Raw genomic sequence first — 20154 nt, forward strand, 5'->3', positions numbered from 1 at the left:
CCGTGTTGTTGTTGTTGTTGTTGTTTTTATTGAAGGGTTCAGTCGTCTGCGCAGCGCCGCCGAGCGGACTTCTGGCGCGCCTGTCGAGCGGGCCTGGACGGCTGGTTGCGGCGCTGCCGGGAGCATCCTCGCGTTTTTTTCTGTTTTTGTCCATTTCGTTGCTTTTTTTTGCGCCGTGCCCGCGTCGGCCCGAAACAATATCGCATTTAATAAGAACGGAGGAAGGCGTTACCTCATTAAGGGGAAACCCCGCGGCACGGAGAATGCGCAAAAACGCCCTGGCAGCGCTGCAGCGCGGCACCACCCTTTACGGCGCGTAAAAATATAACTCAATCTGAGCTCCGCCGTCGGCCGCTTCCGAAAGTCGTCGTGTCTCTCGCGCCGCGGCGCGTCTTCCAAGGGTGCGAGGGAGACAGGGCGACGATCGCTCTCCTCGGAATCATCATCCCGCGTGGCTCCGCCGAGACCCGGCCGAGACGGAGGGGAACAACTGCCCGGGAAAAAATGACTCAATCAATCGGACGTAGCTGCAGGCGGGAGATCATTTGGAGCAGCCAATCAGGCGCGGCCTGGCGGAGCCGGCACTCGCCGTCCCCGCGAAATATCGCCCCGGGCGGAGCTGCCGGGCCGCCGGGGCCCGCGCCGCCACCTGGTATGCGCGCCACCCCGCCACCCTTGACACCCGCACCCTCCGGACCACACCCTCACACCCCGCCCCCGCCACGCCCCGCCCCGCCCCGCCACGCCCCGCCACACCCTAAAGGTGGCGTGGTGCCGTTTGGCGCGCATTATTGACACAACGCGCACGTGACGCCGGCTGCAGCGGACCCTGTCCGTCAAGATCCTGGCCGGGGAGGCGCCGCACAGTGGGCCAGAAGACCGGTGGAGGCGGTCAAAATCCCGGACGCGTTTTGAGCGCAAGAGTCACTCAATCGGACTCGAACCGAACGTGTGACCCCACCAATAAATTCCTCGTTCGGAGAGCGATCCATTGGTGGGGTCACACGTTCCGTTCGAGTTCTGTGGTATATACCATGGTTTTTATGTTGTACTGCTGACCACTGATTTTAAGGGGTATATTGATTGCATTTCCACGTGTGATAAATTCGGGTGACCACAGTTTTGGGCCTACCGCACATGCTCTGTGGTCTGCACCACACTTCGAAAGACAGTGTTTGACCCACACTGCCACTAAGGCCACGGGATTCTCCTCCGCCTTCAAGGAGGGTCCGCGCCATGCCACCAGCTGGTGGCGGTACATCCAACTTCCACACCTGCAGTGCAGTGCCCCACATCCGCCACACTGTCACGGCAGTCACGGCACCGTCCCGTCGGCCTGGACGGCCTGGCAGCGTCTGGCAGCGTCTGGCAGCCAGCCCCCGCGCCCCGCCTGCCCCGCCTGTCCGCCGCAGCGCGCTGTTCGCAGCTTTTCATCTGCATTCTTAATGACTTGATTAGCGTGGGCCAGGCCCAGCCAGGCAACCAGCCAGGCAACCAGGAAAAGGCACCGGGGGCCCCCAGCACCCAGGCAAGGCACCCAAAGCCGGGCCCACTCCCGACTCCTCCTTGCTAGTTCTTGTGTGCCTGTATTCATAAACGTCAATCACGCAAATTCCGGGCTGGCAAGTTAGTGCTGCGCCGGGCGCCGCGGGGAGAGCCTGTCTCTCTCGCACCTGTAGGGACCGCCTCATGAGAGCGAGAGAGACAGAGCGACGCAGACTCTCAGATCAGTCCGCAAGCAGCACAGCAAACAGCTGGGCCGAATTTTCGGGTTCAGGGGGGGGGGGAGAGTATAGTACAGTGTCGGTGAGTTGGTACAGTCGTTCACTAAAGGGCATCAGCGACACAAAATCGCGGATCAATCTATTTCAATCCTAATGGAGATTCAAGAGGAGCAAAGTTCGTAATAAAGATCGCCCCGTCTGTCGCACTCACGGGGCGCTCCGTAGGAGAGACCGAGCGCGCGGCGCGCGGCTCTTCGGGCGGAACCGCTCGGCTGGCACACCCCGTGGCACACCGTGCGCCCAGACTAGTTTGGCGTGTTTGATTCCCCGTGTGTCGTTCCCCCTGGGGACGCGTGGCCGCGCGTGGCGCCGGCAATGACAATGATCCGGCAATTAGGCAGGGCAGACAGACGGACGGACGGGCGGACAGACAGGTAGACAGACAGACAGACAGACAGACAGACAGACAGACACACGGGCAGAGACAGACCCCCCCCCCCTCTTCCGCCTTGTTCGCCGTGCTCTCGGCACACCTGTCCTCCAGTGGCGCCTCGCCGATTAGCGGCCCGTGTGCACATATGACGTAACGCGGCGCGGCGCTCTCATCGCCTCGCGGAGGGGGCGGCAGTAAGCCGTTAGCGTGTTTGTATTATTCATGGTGCTTCTTTGCCGGCTGCTTTGCGGAAGCGAGCACCACCAGTGGGCCAGGCGGGGTCCGTCCGTTTATCAGGTGAGAAGGGGGGAGGCGCGTCTCAAATCCCGCCAAGTTTATAAACTTCCAGCCGAAAAAAAGTAGATTTTTGAAAAAGGAAAGAGAGGGCGGGTTTCTACACTATTTTTCCGCCACAGCACTCTAGCCCGTCAACGGACGGCCCCTTAGATTGCGCGTGTTCTCGATGGAGGGAGAAAAGGGGTCCAACTAATGCACAGTGCGGCTCCTCTCGTGTCGGCGTGCCAAACTTATTTGTCACCTCGCGTGCCCGCCCCGCCCCGCGTGCCCTCCTCGGCCGGATGTTCGTTCACCCCGCCGACAATGAGACCTGTGGCGCCCTCCGCGGCCTGATGACGGCCTGGACCAACTCGCAAGGAAAGTGAAAGCATGACGGGCATAGAAAGTGTAAGTGAATGAGGAGGGGGAGGGGCCGAGAGAGAGAGGGAGAGAGAGAGAGAGAGAGAGAGAGAGAGAGAGAGAGAGAGAGAGAGAGAGAGAGAGAGAGAGAGAGAGAAAGGGTCGCAGCACGTAGGGCGCACGTAAATAATTTCACGCCCTTAATGAAACTGCCATGGCATCGGCAGCCGGTCGTGTGAGACTGGTGTGAGCGCAATCAATGGAACGTCATCAGAAAAAAAGAGCGAAACGCCAGCAGACAGCCGCTCTTTTTGTTTTGTTTTTGGGACAGGGATATGCGATGAGAGAGTGCAGTGTGGTCGTCATGATTACCGCGTCGGCCTCGTGCAAAAATAAAGTGAGGGGGGGGGAGTCGAACCCGGGCCGCCACTCATAGACGAAAGTGATGCACGTGTGGCTTCACGGAAGCCAGTGCACTACTCTAAATGTGTTACGGTGAAAGGCTGCACCAGGATACGGTGAAGATTTACTCAATGATTCGAAACAAAGTCGGCAAAGTATCTTGAAAGGCAGAGGTCACCTACACAGCCAGCTATGCCACCATAATAATTGAGAATCTTCACCAGAAGGACGTCTTTTAGAGTGTGTGACGCTGCGTCGCGCTGTGGATTTCTCTCTCTGTCTCTGTCTATCTCTTCTCTCTCTCTCTCTCTCTCTCTCTCTCTCTCTCTCTCTCTCTCTCTCTCTCTCTCTCTCTCTCTCTCTCTCTCTCTCTCTCTCCGGAGACAATGCGTGATGAAAAATAAAGCGGGAACAAAGCGAGTCGGTGACGCTTCGCAACATGCTTGGCAATCCGCTTAGCAGCTGCCGGACTCGGCGTCCCAAACGCCGCGACGCGAAGCGCCCCGAATTCGCCCGGCCAGAGTCGCTTTCGTCGCTCCGTCTCTCTCTCACCCAGACGGGGCACCGTGAGAGTGCGAGAGAGACGGAGCGACGGAAGCCACTCTGGAGCCGCTCTGTGAATAACGAAAAGAGGCGGCGCTAAAAGCAGCAGCTGCGAATAAACAAGTCCAGCGAGCATGTCGCGCTAATACACAGAAGATGTTTGGACGGCGGGCCGACTCTCTGTCTCTCTCGCACCCCCGGGACCCACCGGTGCGGCCCCGCGAGTGCGACAGAGACGGAAGCGCAGTCCGCAGATTGGACGGCAGGCGGCCCTTGAGGACGGCTTCAAAGGGAACGGCAATGCACAGTGGGCCAGAATACCGGTGGAGTGAGCAAAAATTCTAGACGCGTTTTGAGCTCCAGAGTCGCTAAGCAAGACTCTAACTGAACGTGTGACCCCAGCAATGGATTGCTCTCCGAACGAGGAGTCCATTGGTGGGGTCACACGCTCGGTTCGAGTCCTGTTGAGCGACTCTGGAGCTCCAAACGCACCCCGGATTTTGAACGCCTCCACCGGTCGTCTGGCCCACTGTGCAATGGCTCGGCAATGGCCGCCTCACTTAGCCGCGCTCAAATTTTCATGTTTCCTCCGCCGGTCCCTCGACGCGACTCGCCCGCCCCGACACGCATGCACGCAGTGGATTTGCTCTCGACGGAACGAATTCAGGCAGGGACCAGAGCGGGGCGAGGGGGGGCAGGCGAGAAGGCAAGGCGGCTCAAGAAAGATGTGACGTAGAAAAGGGCTGCCGAGGATGTACACAAAACTGGGGCAGCGGGGAAAAAGTTGAGATCCGCGTGTTTGCCATCCAGGCAGGCGGGCAGGCAGGCGGGCAGGCGCAGTGAGCGGGCCGACGGAACGTCTGCATCGCGGCGGGGAAGTCCCTCAACTCGCCGCCAGGTCGACGTCAGTTGCGTTGTTTTTCGGGACGCTCTCCGCGGGATAAAAGTTATCTCTGTCGGCCGAGGGCGCGGCCTGGCAGGCGCGCGCACGCCGTGGCGGGGCGGGGCGGGGCGGCGGGGGGGGCCGGCGGCGGGGCGGGGCGGGGGCGGGCGGCGGCGGGGCGGGGCGGGGCGGGGCGGGGCGGGGCGGGGCGGGGCGGGGCGGGACGAGCGTCTGAAATATGGCCGCGGCTGGATTCGGAAGCTGCGGCGCGAACGGACCGACGGATAGACAGACAGATCCTTCCGCAACGGGCTGCCAAAGTGGCTCAAAGGCGGCTAGGCTACTCTAGTCCGGCCTAGGCCAACCCTTGACGTCGCGCGCAAGCTGCAGGCCTGCCGTCTGATTCTGAACTGAGAGCCGCCGTCGCTCCGTCTCTCTCGCACCCCTACGGAGCGCCCCATGAGTGCAAGAGAGACGGAACGACAAAGGCTGCTGTGCCGATGAAAGAGAACCGAGAATCACGTTCGTTCCGACGTTCGGCGGTGATCGCTGGCCGCCTCAAAGACTGACGCCGCGCTAACCACTCGGTTAACCGGGACGACGGTGTCGCGCTATTTCTCTGCAGACTGTCTCTGTCTCTGTCGCACTCGTGGGGCGTCCCGTAGGAGTGCGAGAGAGACAAAGAGCGGCTCTTCAGAGTCGCTCAGCTGGTCGCGCCGCCCGACAGATAGATCAAAGCCTCCTCGGCGGCGGAGCGTGGCGTGGAGAAATGCCCTGCTTCTTGAGCCATCTGCCGCGGGACCACTGTACTCGTCTCGAGGTTGGCGGTCCGTGGCGGGGCGGGGCGGGGCGAGGGTGCAGCCAGGGCGTGCCAGTGAGCCCCGGTGCCAGATGACTCCCATGGCAGAGCGTTTGCTGTACACTCACTATATGAGCACTCCTTCCACCCCACCCCACCCCACCCACCCAGGGGGCCACAGGTTGGCATGATTGATACACACACCCGAAATTGGAACGCCCTCGCTGCCGAGGTTCATGGAACAGTGTAAGATCACAATTTGGAACCCATACATTCATAGTGTTGGGGTTGCCGTCTGCAGCCCGTTTGCCGTCGGTCTGTCGTTCTGGGGTGCAAGATCGCAAATTTCTAGTCACCGTAAAAACACGACAAAAAACGCGTGCGTCACCACCACGCCCACGCACGCACCGCGCAACGCAGCACGCTCGAGGCGGCCAAATGACATAACGGAATTAGCTCCCCTGAATGCACACATGTTTGCTCAGGTTGAATGGGCCGGACTGTGAATGGCGTTTTATTTACTTATTATTCTTTTTTTTTCGTGCGCCCAGCGCGCCCCTTCCGGACAGCGTCCAGCCAATAATGGGATCCCCCACCTTTTTTTTCCCCACCCGCCTGACGAGATTTGACAACTACTTTCCCGCCGTGACAGTCCACTCGCCAATTAATTAAGCCCAAGCAGTCGGCGAATTAAAAACGCGCACATTCGAAAAACGAAAACAACTTGGGGATTTCGTTCCGTTTGGTGACCGCGCGGCCGTGGCGGCGCTGACCGCGCGGACGCGGAAGCCGGCCATCTGTGGAGCGATTCCACTGCCCTCCTCTGTCTCCCTCCCACTCGTGGAGCGTGCCGTGGGAGTGCGAGGGAGGCAGAGGAGTGCAGGCAGCCGACTGTGTCCTCGTCCTCGCCGCGTCGTCTAATAGATAGAAACAACACTGACCTCATCAGCGGCGCCGGGGCGCGACCGACGGCCACCCCCGCACGCACCACCGGCCGCCGGCCTCCACTCTGCGGACCGAGAGTCCGTTTCGTCGCTCTGTCTCTCTCGCACCCAAACGGGACGCCCCATGAGTGCGAGAGAGACAGAGCGACGAATCGGTCCTCCACGCGCCCACCCCGCCGGACAAAACAAGCACGGCTGTCCGTGCCACGCATGCCGCGAGAAGGGCACACGCCTGTGCAGCTCAGCCAGACGGCAGTGGAAGGGGGAACAACGCGGCAATATCTGCAATTTAAAAACAAAACCCTTTCTGGCGGAGGGTTTCGTCCGATGAATCAAGGCGTCCTCGATATTCACTTCCAGACGAGGAGTCACTGATTGCGCGGAAGCGGCGTGCCCCAGGCGACCCGCACAGTGGGCCAGAAAACCGGTGGAGGCGGACAAAACTCTAGACGCGTTTTGAGCTCAAGAGTCGCTAAGCAGTACTCGAACCGAACGTGTGACCCCACCAATGGATTGCTCTCCGAACGAGGAAACCATTGCTGGGGTCACACGTTAGGTTCGAGGCCTGTTTAGCGACTCTGGAGCTCAAAACGCGTCTAGAGTTTTGTCCGCCTCCACCGGTCTTCTGGCCCACTGTGCGACGCCGGAATCGAGCAATGCAGGAACGGCCGCGATCATCGGGGACGCCCGACGAGCGTCCAATTTGCAACAATCCCGCCATCAATTATTCTGCGCTGCGGACAGCACTCGCAGCGCTCGCAGCGGACGCCGGGTGAAGCAAGGGGCAGCGCGGCAGCGGCCCGACCCGTCGTCGCCGTCCTCGCCTTCCTTCGTTAGAGGGGTCTAATTTCGAAACCAAATAGAGCGGCCGGCCTTTTCTCGCCAGACGACCGTATTTGCAACAATTATTGTCGCCGACCCTGCCGGCCAAGGCGGCGACGACGACCTGCTCTTGGTGGCCCGTCTCCCCCACCTCTCTCTCCCTCTCTCTCTCTGTGGCCGCCACCGGCGCTGTGCCGTTGTAATTAGCTATGGAAATGCCAGCCGAGGCGTCCGAGGCGACGGCCCTGGGCGCGACCGCGTCCGGGGCAGTGGCGCGGTCAGGGGGTTGCAGCGTTAGCGGTGATGGTGGTGGTAGTTGCGGTGGTGGTAGTGGTAGCAGTGGTAGTGGTGGTAGCAGGCGGCGGCACGCGTCCATGGCCCAGCGCGAGCCCAGCAAGGCCCGCCCCGCCGCCGCTACACTCCAGGGGTCGCGAAGTCGCCGGTCCGAACGTCCTGTCATGAACATAACTCATGACTGAGATTTGGCCGGCGGCCCGCCTAGGCCCGCCTAGCGGCCGTGAGCTATAGACACGGGCCGCCCCGCCGCGCACAGTGGGCCAGAAGACCGGTGGAGGCGGTCGAAATGCCGGCCGCGTTTTGAGCTCCAGAGTCGCTAAATGGGACTCGAACCGAACGTGTGACCCCACCGATGGATTCTTCGTGCGGACAGGAGTCCATTGATGGGGTCACACGTTCGGTTTGAGTCCTGTTTGGCGACTCTGGAGTTCAAAACGCCTCTTTAGTTTTGGACGCCTCCACCGGTCTTCTGGCCCACTGTGCCGCGCCTAGCCTCGGCCCAGGTCCCGGCCCGGCCGGGGTTTCACTCGCCATTCGGCTTGCAAAGTGACCCATAAAGCGCAGCGCTGGAGGCTCGCGAAACGCGGAGGACAAAAGCGGTACTACTGCGCCACTGGAATAAAAGTAAGCGGACCGTTTTTCACCGCGTTACTGGTGACAGGTGGGGCCGCCAGCCAGCCGCAAGCAAGCAGTGGGCAGCACACTGAGAGTGCTTTCCGTCGCTCTGTCTCTCTCGCAACCGTGTGCGGGACGCCGCACGAGTGGGAGAGGGAGAGAGGCACGGAAACGACTCTCGGAATCAGTCTGCTGCGGGTTGCTTAGCCTTGTCGAGGGGCCGCTCTCCGTGGACCGGGCGGCCATGGCCGCCAGCAGGCACACTCCGAAAGGGGCTTCGTTGCCCCGTCTCTCTTGCACGCCTGCGGAGCGCCCCGCGAGTGCGAGAGGGACAGAGCGGTTCCAGAGCCGCCAGGTAGCGGCAGCGGCGGCAGCACAGTCCTGGGCCCGGGCCCGAGGTTATGAATATCTCAGGCTTCATACTGGGGGCCATCAGGACCATTACCTTGAAGGACGGAAGGGAAGGGTGAGAACGCGCGCCCTAATGCGCGCCCGGCCTCTCTCTGTCTCTCTCGCACTCACGGGGCGTCCCGCAGGGGTGCGAGAGAGACAGAGAATCGTCCCGAATCGCTCTGCTGCCCAAGGCAGCCCGAGGTCCCCGTCGTCTGGGAGAAGTCCCACCAGCGGCGAGGCCGAGGCAGTGGGTGGGTGGACAGTGCACCGCGGCGGAGCGGGGCGGGGCGGCGGGCGGGGGCGGCCGGCTCGGTTCGTTAGCCTGTCAAAACAATGGGGAAGGGTAGTCGGAGGCTGCCGGGGGATGATCCGGACCAAAAATACAAGGTTAATCTTCATCACCATAATCGCCAAGCGATTCCACCCAACTGCAGTAGCAGGTGCTCCAGGCTGCCGTGCTGGCCGACGCGGTGCTCGGCGTGCTCCAGGATGCCTGCGGCTGCCCGCGGCCGACGTAATGGTCGTGCTGCTGGCGGCATGCTGGCAGGTATTGCCGGGCCGTGGTGCTGCGCGCCTATTGGCCGGAAGCGCGCCAAAATTCAAATGGCCGGCCTTCCGCTGGGACAGCCCCCCGGACAGCCCCCCGCGTGCCCCGGAGTGCCGCCGCCCCGCCGCGGGCCGGCTCCTTGCCCCAGCCTGCCCCAGGGAGGCGGTCAGGCGGTCGCTGGAATTAATTTGCACGCGCAACTCATTATTTTTTTCCAGTGGGCTGGGCCCACGCCGTGCCCGCGCCGGGCCGCGCTGAGGTGGGAATTGGGGTCGGCTGGCCTAAGGCTGGCCGGGCTGCAGGTGCGCGGGGCTGCGAGGGGCGGAGGGGCGCCGGGCCGCTGAGTTAGGGGCGGTTTGCGGCTAAGGGAGGGGGCGGTGCGAATTTGTGTTGCCGGAAGTGGGGCCGGTTCATTTTTCCCGGTAGGGCCGGGCCAGCGGTCGCCAGCGGGTCGGCTAGGCTCGAGCAAGCGGTCAGTTGACCGTCGTCGGCCATGCCAGTGTGGTCACTCCCCTGCGCCTAGGACAGTCAAGCACTACGGCGAGTTCCCCTGAATTATTGACAGTTTTTGTTTTGGTTGGGTTTTGTTCATTTGCCTTTTCCTTAAAATTAAGGGGACAAACAGCTCGAAATCAAGGTTTGATTTGTCACTCTTGGTCGGCATCAACTTACACAATGGCTCGCATGAATTCGTATTGCACTTGCATCGGGTGCACATGCTCATTTTATTCTTTTAACTTTTTGTGGGCTGCAGACGCGCCCTCCACCAATACGAATACGAAAATGTAAAAATAACGACTGTCGTCCCCGCTGGTTGAGCTCTGCGGCTCATATTCACATTCACCGGTCCGGATTCATTCGGCGGCGACCTCAACGCCCCGGCGCCCCGCCGAGCCGTCCCCCTTCCACAGACACACACCGGGCCTTTTTTTGTACGCGAATGTAAATATCGGAGGGCGATGTGGATTGGCCTGCAATTACCGAGAGAACATTGAGGAGGGGCGTGGTGGGAGGGGAGGGGGGAAGAGGGGGGGGGGCATCGCCCGCGGCCACCACCACCACATGTCTCACACACGCCCGATGCAAATGCCCACACCGCGCGGACAAAATTTCGTTGAACCACTAAATTTTAATTCCTCGATTTCGGTCCCTTTGAAAATTCGCGCGAATGTTCAAAGGCCAGAGAAGTGACTAGAATCACCAAGAAACCAGCTCGCCAACACATTATGGCGGATATTTTCCCCACAAAAGAAATTCGACAAAATATCTTTGGTGCAATGAACATTCATTGAAAGGTTCGAATGCCAGCTGCATCACCATAATGTATAGATGTTTCACCATGGCAAATCCTCACTGTACGACTTTTAGAGTGCAGTCGGTGGCGCGCACGGCGTCAACCAAGACGGGGCGCGGAGGGAGGACGAGACGCAGAGACAGCGCGACACGCCCCCGAGCTGATAAGTGACGGAGCGGCGAAATAAATGAAGGAAGTTTCTGCAACTAACGGCGGAGCGATGCGGTCCCGATGCTAAGCAGGCACACGCGCCACTCTGCGACAACAACAACAACAACAACAACAACAAGAAACAACAACAGCCCGATTCAGGCCTCTTTTTTTATTTCGACTTCTTGGCGGCGCGGGCAAAGACCCGGGTTCAATACCACCCGCGGAGGGCAGCGTACGTCTTTTTTTTTTCGTTTCATTTTTTATTCGCGAGAGCTGGGCGCCGCCGTTTCGCGAGGGCCAACACACGTGGCGGCATAAGCGGGCCGCGTTGACACTCCACCCCCGCCAACCCTCTCCCTCTACCCCTTTAAACACATTCCGTGTCCCGCATTTGTTTCCAGCGGCCGGCAGCCAGGCAGGCAGGCAGCCAGGCAGCCAGGCAGGCAGGCAGCCAGGCCGCGGCTGGGCGGCCCATTACGGCGAGGGAAAGTAAAAGGGGTGGCTGCCAGCCCCGGCGGGGCGGCGCGGGCCGCCAGGGCCGCCAGGGCGTCACTCCTGTTGACACCCCGTCATAAACCACATCATCAAGGATGAAGAAGGATTAGGGGTGAATCGGTGGGCGCGGGGCCGGCCGCGGGGAGGAGCGGCGCAGCAGTGTGACTGCAGCCATGGCCGATTTCGGGTCGCGGAGCCGCGCGGAGCCGAGGACGCGTGTGGAGCAGCCCCGGGGGTTGGCAGGGGTAGCGGGAGGGGTAGCGGGAGGGGTAGCAGGCGCGCGAGCCGCTGTGGCGCTAAATTGATAGCAAGTGGGCGAGTTCGCATAAGAAGCTCGTAAGACTGCATGCGACCGGTCCAACCCCGCCCCGCCCCGCCCCGCCTCGAGCACCATTACCCGACATAAGCGGCCCGGGCCGGCAGCAGTCGCAGCTGCGCTCTGTACACTGCTGCAGCCTGCAGAGCGCTCTACCGGCCGAATTAGACGACACTTATTATCGGAAAGTTGGCGATGGCCGAACAGCGGCAGCAGTTTCGCGCGCCAAATCGCGCTGACGACGCGACACTGTAAAAAGAGAGAGCGCTGGGAGGAAAGCGCGGGAGAAAGCGAGCGAAAGCGCTCTCAAGTGCCGCGTTTCTTTTATCGGATGCCCCCGCCTCCCCGCCGCCGCTGTGCAGTGTTTCCGGTTTGCCACTTCCGGTGTTTTGACCGCAGCGCCGCGCAGGTCCTCGGCTGTCATCCGGCGAAGTTGCGACGCACAACACGGATAGGCCTGCCAGCCTGCTGCTACTTGAATCTGTTGTGCTGGAAGTTTCTTTACCTAACTTTTGTTCCAGGCGCGCCTCGGCTTGGCAGAGGGAGGGGATGGGCGGGCTGTGAGGTGAACCAACAGACGGACGGACGCACAGACATTGCAACGCAGCTGCAGCGGCGGTCGATATTTGTTGTCAGGCAGAAAAGCAGACGACGCTTCTAGGAGACATGGACGGGAGTGGTTCCTTTCTATATCCGTACCTCATACCAATAAGTGAAAAACGCTCTAAACAGCTAATTGGTTCAAATACATTTATTGAATAGTACATGGTAAAACTGTAAAAGCTATAAACCAATTGTATTCTGGTATTTGAAAAAAAAAACAGTAGGGGTTAGAATCCGGGGAAGATAAATAAGTACAGGACGCTGAAAGAATAACCCCCTTTGGCCTACAATCGACAGCAATTCTCAAAAATTTATAATTTCACAAGAATTTTACACTTTGACCGGTCGAAAGATGGCTCAACGTTGGAAAATCCAGCTCCAGAAGAGTGTACTTTTCTTATTCTGTACTTTTCTTCCTCAACTTACCCCTGTATTGCTTTTGACTTCAGAGAAACATTTTAACGTTTTGCAGTGTATCCGTTCCGCACAACCCTTGCGGCGAGAAAGAGGCATTTCAAAGCTCGATCAACGCGTTTCTTTGTCCCCTCTGGCGCGGCAGGCACTGCCTGGAGCAAAAAGGGGTTGATAGCTGCAAGATTATCACGACTTTTTCTGCTCCTTTTTAATTTGTGTTTCTTTCCGAGTTTTTTCTCTCTTTTTACTTTATCCGGGGCTTTCGCTTCGTAACAAGCACGGCGCTAGAAGTCAAGGAAGTTCCCGGAAATCACGTTTCACAACAGACAGAAAAATAAGAGTCTCCGCAGCGGCGGGGATTCGAACAGCGATCACCAGGGTGCCCAGGAGCCCGGTACACCCTGCGAAGCATGAAGCAGATTGAATGCCAACCGGATGGAATTGGAACGACGCGGCGGCGGGAGATTCAAATTTGCCAGCGGCAGGCATCCAAGTAAGAGAGAGAGGGGCGGTGGGTGGCCGGACCGGGCGCTGTCCGAGGGGACAGGCTGGACGACAGAATTAGCGTAATATTCTGCGGAAGATTGTCACGCCACATGCCGTACCGGTAGCTCGAAGGGGAGGGGAAGGAGAGGGGAAATGGAGGGAAGGGGAGGGGTACATCTGTTGTCCCGCGGCTTCAACCCTACTTCGTCAGGCCGGCCAGCCGCTCTAGCTCCGCCTTGTCGCCCTAGGACCAAGCGGCCCCTTGTCTGCCAGTGCCACCAGTGTGCCACCCTGCTGTCCAGTCTGTGTGGTCACGGTGCTGTGGGTCGCACTATCAGTGGCAAAGGTGGAGGCCGAGCACCCTCTCATTGCGACGCTGTGGGACAACCACTCACAAAAAAAGCGCCCCTTGGAATGGGAGTCTCATTATGAGACTCTATACTTCTCAAGAATAACTGTAAATGTGTCGCTACACTGTTAAAAAAAATTACTAAAATTCAGACTGATTTCGTCTTACTTTGTGGTCTGAATCGCAAATTCATAAAATGGTACGAATATTAAGACCAATTGTCTGAAAAGTGTGACTTGATGTCAGAAATTTGAATTCAGACTTGCAAGTCTGAATATTTAGAGCGATGGCAATCAAGTTTTGTTCATTGTCGTCCGAAAACAAAATTATTTAGGGCAACTTATACGGGAAGTAGTGAGCTCAGCTCATTTATTTTGCATTTTTCATTCATATTATTTAGTTTTAAATGGAGGAACCAAAAATTAAATAAATTGTCAAATAATCCGTTTTAAATGGGGGTCAGATTTATTGGTGAATATAGTAGGGAAGTGGGATTGGTAGATAGTTGGAGATACCCCCCTCATCGTAACAGGGAATCAACTCCCGGCCGAGTGTCGCTGACCATTGCCCTTGAACCCCAATAGACGGTGGGCCTGTGTTGCCACGCCGCAGTTGTTGCCAATGCTGCTGCTGTACGCGTTGCTGCAGCTGCTGCTGCTCCCGCGATGGTCTTTCCTGCAGAAAGTCGGATTCGTCGAGGAAATGGGGATGTGTTGAGAAACTCTCAATACGTTGTTACCGCAAGGTTGCATGCTACAGACTTATTTTTGGACGTCATGACGCAAACAACCCGTTGTTAAGTCTAGTCGCTGCGCGTACCTTGGTAATGCAGCCGTTGTGGTGCAGTTGCAGCACGAGCGCGTCGAGTAGACTCCGGTTGCCGCGCACGTCACCCTTCCACTGAGAGCCGTCCCGGTGCCAAAGCCCGCATTTGCCTTCCAGACCCTCCAGCAGGCTGACGGCGTCCTGCAGCTTGTCCAAGCCCTGTGGCATGTGGACCTCCAGGTCGCTGGTCTCCAGGTCGCCGCTGTCGTCGTCCATCGCCACCCGCAGTTTCTTCTGCGCGTCCCTTACCTGCCGCAGCCTGGTTCGACACTCACGTTGCAGCTCCTCAACGGTGTTCTTGGCGCCCTCGAGCCTCCCCATAATCTTCAGCTCTGCTTTGACCATGTCCTCCAGCTGCAGCATTAATGGGGCCGCTTGCTCCAAGCGCGTTTTTCGCAGCTTGCCAAGTGAGCAGAGGGCGTGGCCGCGGTCCACGCATGCCTCCACGTCCGCGGTGGTCTTACCGCAGTCGTGGCACCACATCCTGAAGACATATAACTGATAGTTCAGTGACAGAGTAAATCCTTAGCGGCTGGCCCTGTTTACCACTTACTTTTGGCCTGACATGTGCTTTAAACAATAATTTATTAAAATGGGGCCCTGAAGAGAGTGTCATTTTACCTGTCTCGACTCCCTACCATTCCAACGTTCACGCCATTCTTGAGCTGTCAATTTTTTATAGGGCTTTCTGTGACGGGACAGTGTGGGGGTAGGGCGGTAAGTGTTTTGAGCAACTCGACCAACGAAGGTATTTGACTGTTCACTGAGATTCCGCAGGCACCCGCGTGCGTGTTTTCACAGGGCACACTACAAAGCAGGCCGCATAGTGTGGTAGATATAGTGTGGTGGCGGACATCCGACTGACTCACTTCAGAGATGGAGCCGCAGAGGTACTAGGCCGTGGTGACTTGGGTCGCTGCTTTGCGTCGACAAGGCCGAGTACGGCGAAGTTGTCGGGCAAAGATGTGATCGGGTCCGTAATGTCCTGCAAAGCACAGACTCGAAGTCAAAACCCCCAGACTGGTGCTGATTATTTTGGTCAGTGACGTATTGATAGTAGGGTGCATTGATAAGGTTATAAAAGAGTTCATGAGTCTTAAAAACAGTTTAGTCAATAACTTGCTAAAATTTTTACGTAGCTTATAAACCAAACCTTCAATGGCGAACTAAAAAACAATGTCTACAAAAGATGAGAGTGATAGAAGAAGCACTGATAGTCCAGGAAATAAGACGTTTCTGCTAAAAAAAAAAGCTTCGGATAATTTTCTAAGCACCGAAACCTACCCAAAACTATGAGGGCCTTAAGAATCTGACCGCCCGATGGTGGTTTTCTGTCGTGCAAGGAACAATAGGCTCGCTTACTACCTCTCTTAATTGAACGGTTTAGCCGCTGTAACCAGAAAACCCCGATAGCCAGAGCGGTCGGGTTCTTTTGGCCAACGTAATATACTGTGCCTCGTCATTTGCTCCTCCAGTTAATTCTTTGTATGTCTGAGAACGTTCCACCTACAACTTACCCTGCGGCACTGCGGGCAGCACCGCGTCCGCAGCCACGCCAGGCAGTGGCTGCAGACGGTGTGTCCAGCTCCATGCAGACAGGGCACTCCATCGCCGGACTAGAAGACCTGAACAACCTGGGCAGAAAGTTATGGATTCAGGATGGCACGAAGACGCATACGTCACCACGCACGCGAGAAGATCACCCCGTCGACACCGGCCGGTGAGACTGCATCCACAGTTCATCCCGTTCATCCAGCTCACCTGAGTTCTCGAGCAACGCTCGGCCAAAGCTGCAAGATGCGACTGCGGCAACACGGCAGACGAAGGGTCGATATCTTGGACCGGCTGATCAGATAACGGTACAATCTTCGCGGTGCCTGATAAACGTCCGCGCCTCCCCACCGTTGCAGACATTAATGCTTCGAGTGTAAGCGCAGTGCCAAACACGTGCCCCTCACGGCGTCCAGTGGCGGATCCAGGGCAGCCGGGCAAAGGAAGCACTTTTTGCCTACCTGCAGTCTGGATATTCTGACTGGCGTCTGCGTCATTCTGTCTCAGCAAGGTGCCGCGACAAGTGCACTGTGTGGTTGCGATCGACAATCGTGCTGTACCCACTCTGTTGAGATAATGTGGAAATTCGGACTAATATTGTAAGATTTTGTACACTCCCAATATCCTACTTCGCATTTTCTTCGTAATACAAACAAAAAGCTAAGTATTATGACTGCGTAGCGAAAAAAATAACCTGCGGTGAAAGGTTCTCAGTAAATTATGATGAGTTTCTTTACTTTGCGAACAAATGTCTCTGAATTCTGACAGATTTATATCGTAAAGTACTGAGAATTAGCTCAGTCTTATGAGTGCACGGCATTTCTCAGTACGAACTTTGGAGTGTCGTCTTCAAATTCAACAAGGCATTGTAGGACATCGGCTGGGCAGTGACACGGGCAGCAGGCGGGGCGCTGCACGGGCCGGCGGGCCGGCCGGCTAGAGCAAGCCACGACTAATGATACGAGTTTGAGAAGTGGGGCCGCCGAGCGGGGCGGGCACGGCAGCGGGGCCACGAGGACGACACTGCGGTCAAAGCAAGAAGTTTACGAAAGGAGGCGGAGAAGAGTTGCAAGGTGGAGGGGCGGTTATGAGGGTTTGGTGGAGGAGAAAAACCAGGAGGGTCCCCTTCGGTCCCCCGGCCCGCCTTGCAGTGGCCCCGGACGGGGTAGCTTCGAGTTGAATGACCTGCCCAGATGGGTCCCGTAAGCCGGATACATTATGATCCTTTGAAGACTTTTGCAGGGGGATTATTGGGTCCCCTCCCACCGTCGGACAGAGTTTACCCCTATCCCCCGGACGCAGACCGGCACGCCGGGAGAACTGTGTTATTGGAACGTAGGCTGATGCGAAATGTATGTCTAGCCCCGCCATGTGAAGCCCCAGTGCAGCCAACTTGATGTTTTCCTTGGCGTCCGTCCGCCGCGTCGTAATGGCGTGACACGCGTCGCCAACGCCGCGCCGCCAAAATCCCCTCCGGGCCCAAAATATTATTTAGTGATTTTGGCGGCGGCGGCGGCGGTGTCTGCGGCGGCAGCGGATGTAACTTTTCCTGTTTTCCCAGCGACAAAGAGATAAGACAGAGGGGTGACTCGAGTAAGCTTATGCAAAAGGTGTTATGGGAGGGGGAGCTCTCTTTCAGCAGCCCTCCGCGTCGGCGGCAGGGTGCCGGCGACACGGCCAGGCGGCGCGGTGCGACAAGTTTTTCAGACTCAGATTTTTTTCAGATTCAGCGGGTGCGACAAGTCAACGCGGACATCGGGACGCGTCGGCCACTCGCCGCGCCGGACGGCGAGGCGAGGCGAGGCGAAGCAAGCCGCGGCCCTCGAGAGGCGTCCGTCTGGGGGGAGTTCCATAACACTGGAGGGCGCCGCGCCGCGCGTCTGTCTGTGTGTACACTGTGTACACTGCGTCCGGCACGCGTGCACGCCTCTCGCTCGCTCCCGCACGCCCGTCCCCGGTCCCCAGTGAGTGCGAAGGAGACAGAGCACCCCGGGGTCCGGCCACCTCGCACACGCAGCCCCCGGGGACGCGGACGCGTGGCGGGCGGCGGCGCCGGGCCCCGAGCGCCATGGTTGCAGATGACCGCCTAATTTTGAACAAACACCGGCGTGGAGGGTTGTGTGTGTGTGTGTGTGTGTGTGTGTGTGTGTGTGTGTGTGTGTGTGTGTGTGTGTGTGCGACGCACCGGACTCGGCAGTGATAACATGGCCGCGATATCGAGGGATGGAAGATGCATTAGCATGTTTCCCAATTGGCAATGGCGCCGCAATCTGAAATTCACGATGCCGGCCGGGGCGGCGATGGCGATGGGGCCGCGAGGGGCCACGAGGGGGCGCCGCCGCGCGCAACAAAAGATAACAGAGCGACCTTTGAACCGGCCGGGCCGGCCTGCCGCGTCCCAGCGCATAAAGCCTACGCCGTAACGCTGTCGCCTCCGCGTGAGTGTGTGTGTGTCTGTGTGGACGCGCCGCGCACTTTTGTGCGTGTGTGTGTGCGCGCGCATGTACGTGTAACTCCTGGACGTGACGGTTCAACCCTAGCCCCTGTTTCTGACCGCCTCGTCCTCTGTTGCTGATAATGTGGTCAGCTACCGTGCGCCACCCTTCCCCCCCCCCCCCCCTTCTCACCCAGTCCATCCTCTCTCTCTCTCCTCTGTATGCGCGACTGCACGCCGGGTAGGCACACGGACCGTAAATGGAAGTGCACTTTGATAATGCAGTTTGGCTTTGTGGAGTTCTCGCGTCCTGCCTGAGTTGGCCTCTCTCTCTCCTCTCTCACACACGCACACACACACAAACCCGCGTGTGAAGGATGGGCCGTTTTAGGCACGTGGAAGACACGTGAAAGGGCGCCGTGGCCGCGGCTCGGCACGGCTCGGTGGCGGCGGCCCGGCCGCCACGCCACGGCCGAATGCAGCACATTGGCGTGTGTTTGCTGAGCCAACAGCGCCGCCGTCGCCTCCACCCTCGCCGGGACGGACTATGGCTGTCTGACCTGCGCCGCGCCGCGCCCGGCCGAGGGAGCTACTCGCTCGTGATAAATATTTCAGCGCTGGGCTGAAGCCCAGTCAACAACATCTGCATGCATCCCCCACCAAGGACGTTCACCCCCTCCGTTTAGGCCCTGCCTGGCCCTGGATGCCGGGCCTGCACTGTTTGCCGGCGAAGGCAGACAATGGCCCGTCGGTGCAGCCGTGCGCGATGCCCGCCATGGAATGGAAGGCAAGCAGCAGTCATGCCTTCATTAGCACGGCATGAGTGCAACAGCCGTGCCATCGAACACAAAAATAATGGCCATCAATAGGCTATGTTTCTGACACACTGGCAGAGCTCTGCTATTTCGTGAGTTAACAAATTTAGTATCGAGTGACAAAACTGTAACTATCAAGCGACAAATTTGTCTGTTAGAATGAAGTCGTAACATACGGTTATGACAAAATTATTTTCAGTTGGTTAGTGCAAAAGTTTTTAATGGGCACTATGGGTGAACTGACCATAACAGACAGTGCAAACGATTCTCGTGACCCAACCTATTCAAAGTCAAGACGACCATAAATGCGCATGGTGGGCATGGTGACCTGTCGATTGACTGAACTGCAAAGTGAAAATGAACGGCGCTGAACAAACCGCGACGCCCTTGCGACACAGAGCGGCGTGGTGCCTCATTCAGATTGCGGTCCGAGCCAAAGACTACCCACATTCACATTGCGGTCGCTACGCTACAACATTGTGGGGCCCGGCCGGGTACCACCAGTGTCCCAGCCGAGCAAGAACCGGGCAACGTCGGGGCCGCGGCCGCCAGTTGCGGGGCTGTAGACCGAGAGTCGTTTTCGACGCCGTCTCTCTCGCACTCATGGAGCGTCCCGTATAGGTGCGAGAGAGACGGAGCGACGAAGGCGACTCTCGGAATCAGTCTGCTGTGCGCGGGGCTGGCTTGGCGCAATAACATGCCAGCAATGCGCTGCTGGCCGTGCGCCCCTGGCAAGCCACTGGCAAGCCCCTAGCGGTCCTGGGGCCTGGGGGAGGGCGTCCGTTGGACCTCCATTCCTGCTCGCCTCTCTCCGGCCCCGCCGCGCCCCGCCCCGCCCCGCCCCGCCCGCCGCCCGCGCCCCGCCCGCCCCCGCCCCGCCCCGCCCCGCCCCGCCCCCCCCGCCCCGCCCCGCCCCGCCCCGCCCCGCCCCGCCCCGCCCCTGGCCACGCTCCGGCCCCGCTGGCCATTTGATGGACACATCAATGGGCCGGGCAAGGAGTCATGCCTTGTTGAGTCATGCCCAAGTGGAAGCACTTCAGCATCGCCGTGCCGGAATACATCATGAGCGGCGCGCGCACGCTCCGGGCCAGGGGGAGGGGGGAAAGGGGGCACACTCACATGAGCAGCGCGCCGTGCCGGACCGGACATTCCTCAACATGTAGGGGAGGGGGAAATGAAGGGGATTCCTGCAGGGGAGGATTCGGATGGAGGGAGGTACCGACCAGTCCGTCCGAGCTACCCCTCCCCCTCCCTCAGGGATCGGCTTAATGACGCCCCGGCCGTCAAGTGGGTCACATCTGCATAAGAATCCTGAAGGCGGCGCGACGCTGCGACGGGGCGGCCGGGCCGCTGAGGCCCGGCGATTCCCAGACAGTGCAGC

The 20154-nt window shown here is 58.8% G+C and overlaps 1 protein-coding gene across 4 annotated transcripts; it reads right to left on the bottom strand.

Annotated features, from left to right (window-relative positions):
• Window positions 1-12032: 12032 nt before the first annotated feature.
• LOC117652591 lies at window positions 12033-15854 on the bottom strand. Of its 4 annotated transcripts, none has more exons than XM_034397626.1 (6): window positions 15735-15854; window positions 15491-15607; window positions 14843-14958; window positions 14223-14457; window positions 13968-14132; window positions 12033-13823 (listed from the first exon to the last, which is right to left on the bottom strand). In XM_034397626.1, the coding sequence occupies exons 4-6, from the start codon at window positions 14454-14456 to the stop codon at window positions 13614-13616; spliced, it is 609 nt and encodes a 202-aa protein (XP_034253517.1). In that variant the 5' UTR covers window position 14457; window positions 14843-14958; window positions 15491-15607; window positions 15735-15854; the 3' UTR covers window positions 12033-13613. The 4 variants fall into 4 exon arrangements, with proteins under 4 accessions (XP_034253517.1, XP_034253516.1, XP_034253513.1 ...); XM_034397625.1 differs by having other exon boundaries at window positions 12033-13769; window positions 13800-13823; window positions 13968-14457; window positions 15735-15850; XM_034397622.1 differs by having other exon boundaries at window positions 13968-14457; window positions 15735-15844.
• Between the last annotated feature and the right edge of the window lie 4300 nt (window positions 15855-20154).

The sequence above is a fragment of the Thrips palmi genome, unplaced genomic scaffold (genome assembly GCF_012932325.1).
Source record: "Thrips palmi isolate BJ-2018 unplaced genomic scaffold, TpBJ-2018v1 HiC_scaffold_7, whole genome shotgun sequence".
Classification (NCBI taxonomy): Eukaryota; Metazoa; Arthropoda; class Insecta; order Thysanoptera; family Thripidae; genus Thrips; species Thrips palmi.

What these genes read in the sequence shown, in the direction of transcription:
- LOC117652591 (XM_034397622.1), bottom strand. Translation starts at nt 14,456, where the DNA reads ATGTGGTGCCACGACTGCGGTAAGACCACCGCGGACGTGGAGGCATGC. An exon ending in ACAACGGCTGCATTACCAAG is followed by an intron (nt 13,824 to 13,967) that starts GTACGCGCAGCG and finishes GACTTTCTGCAG; the next exon opens with GAAAGACCATCGCGGGAGCA.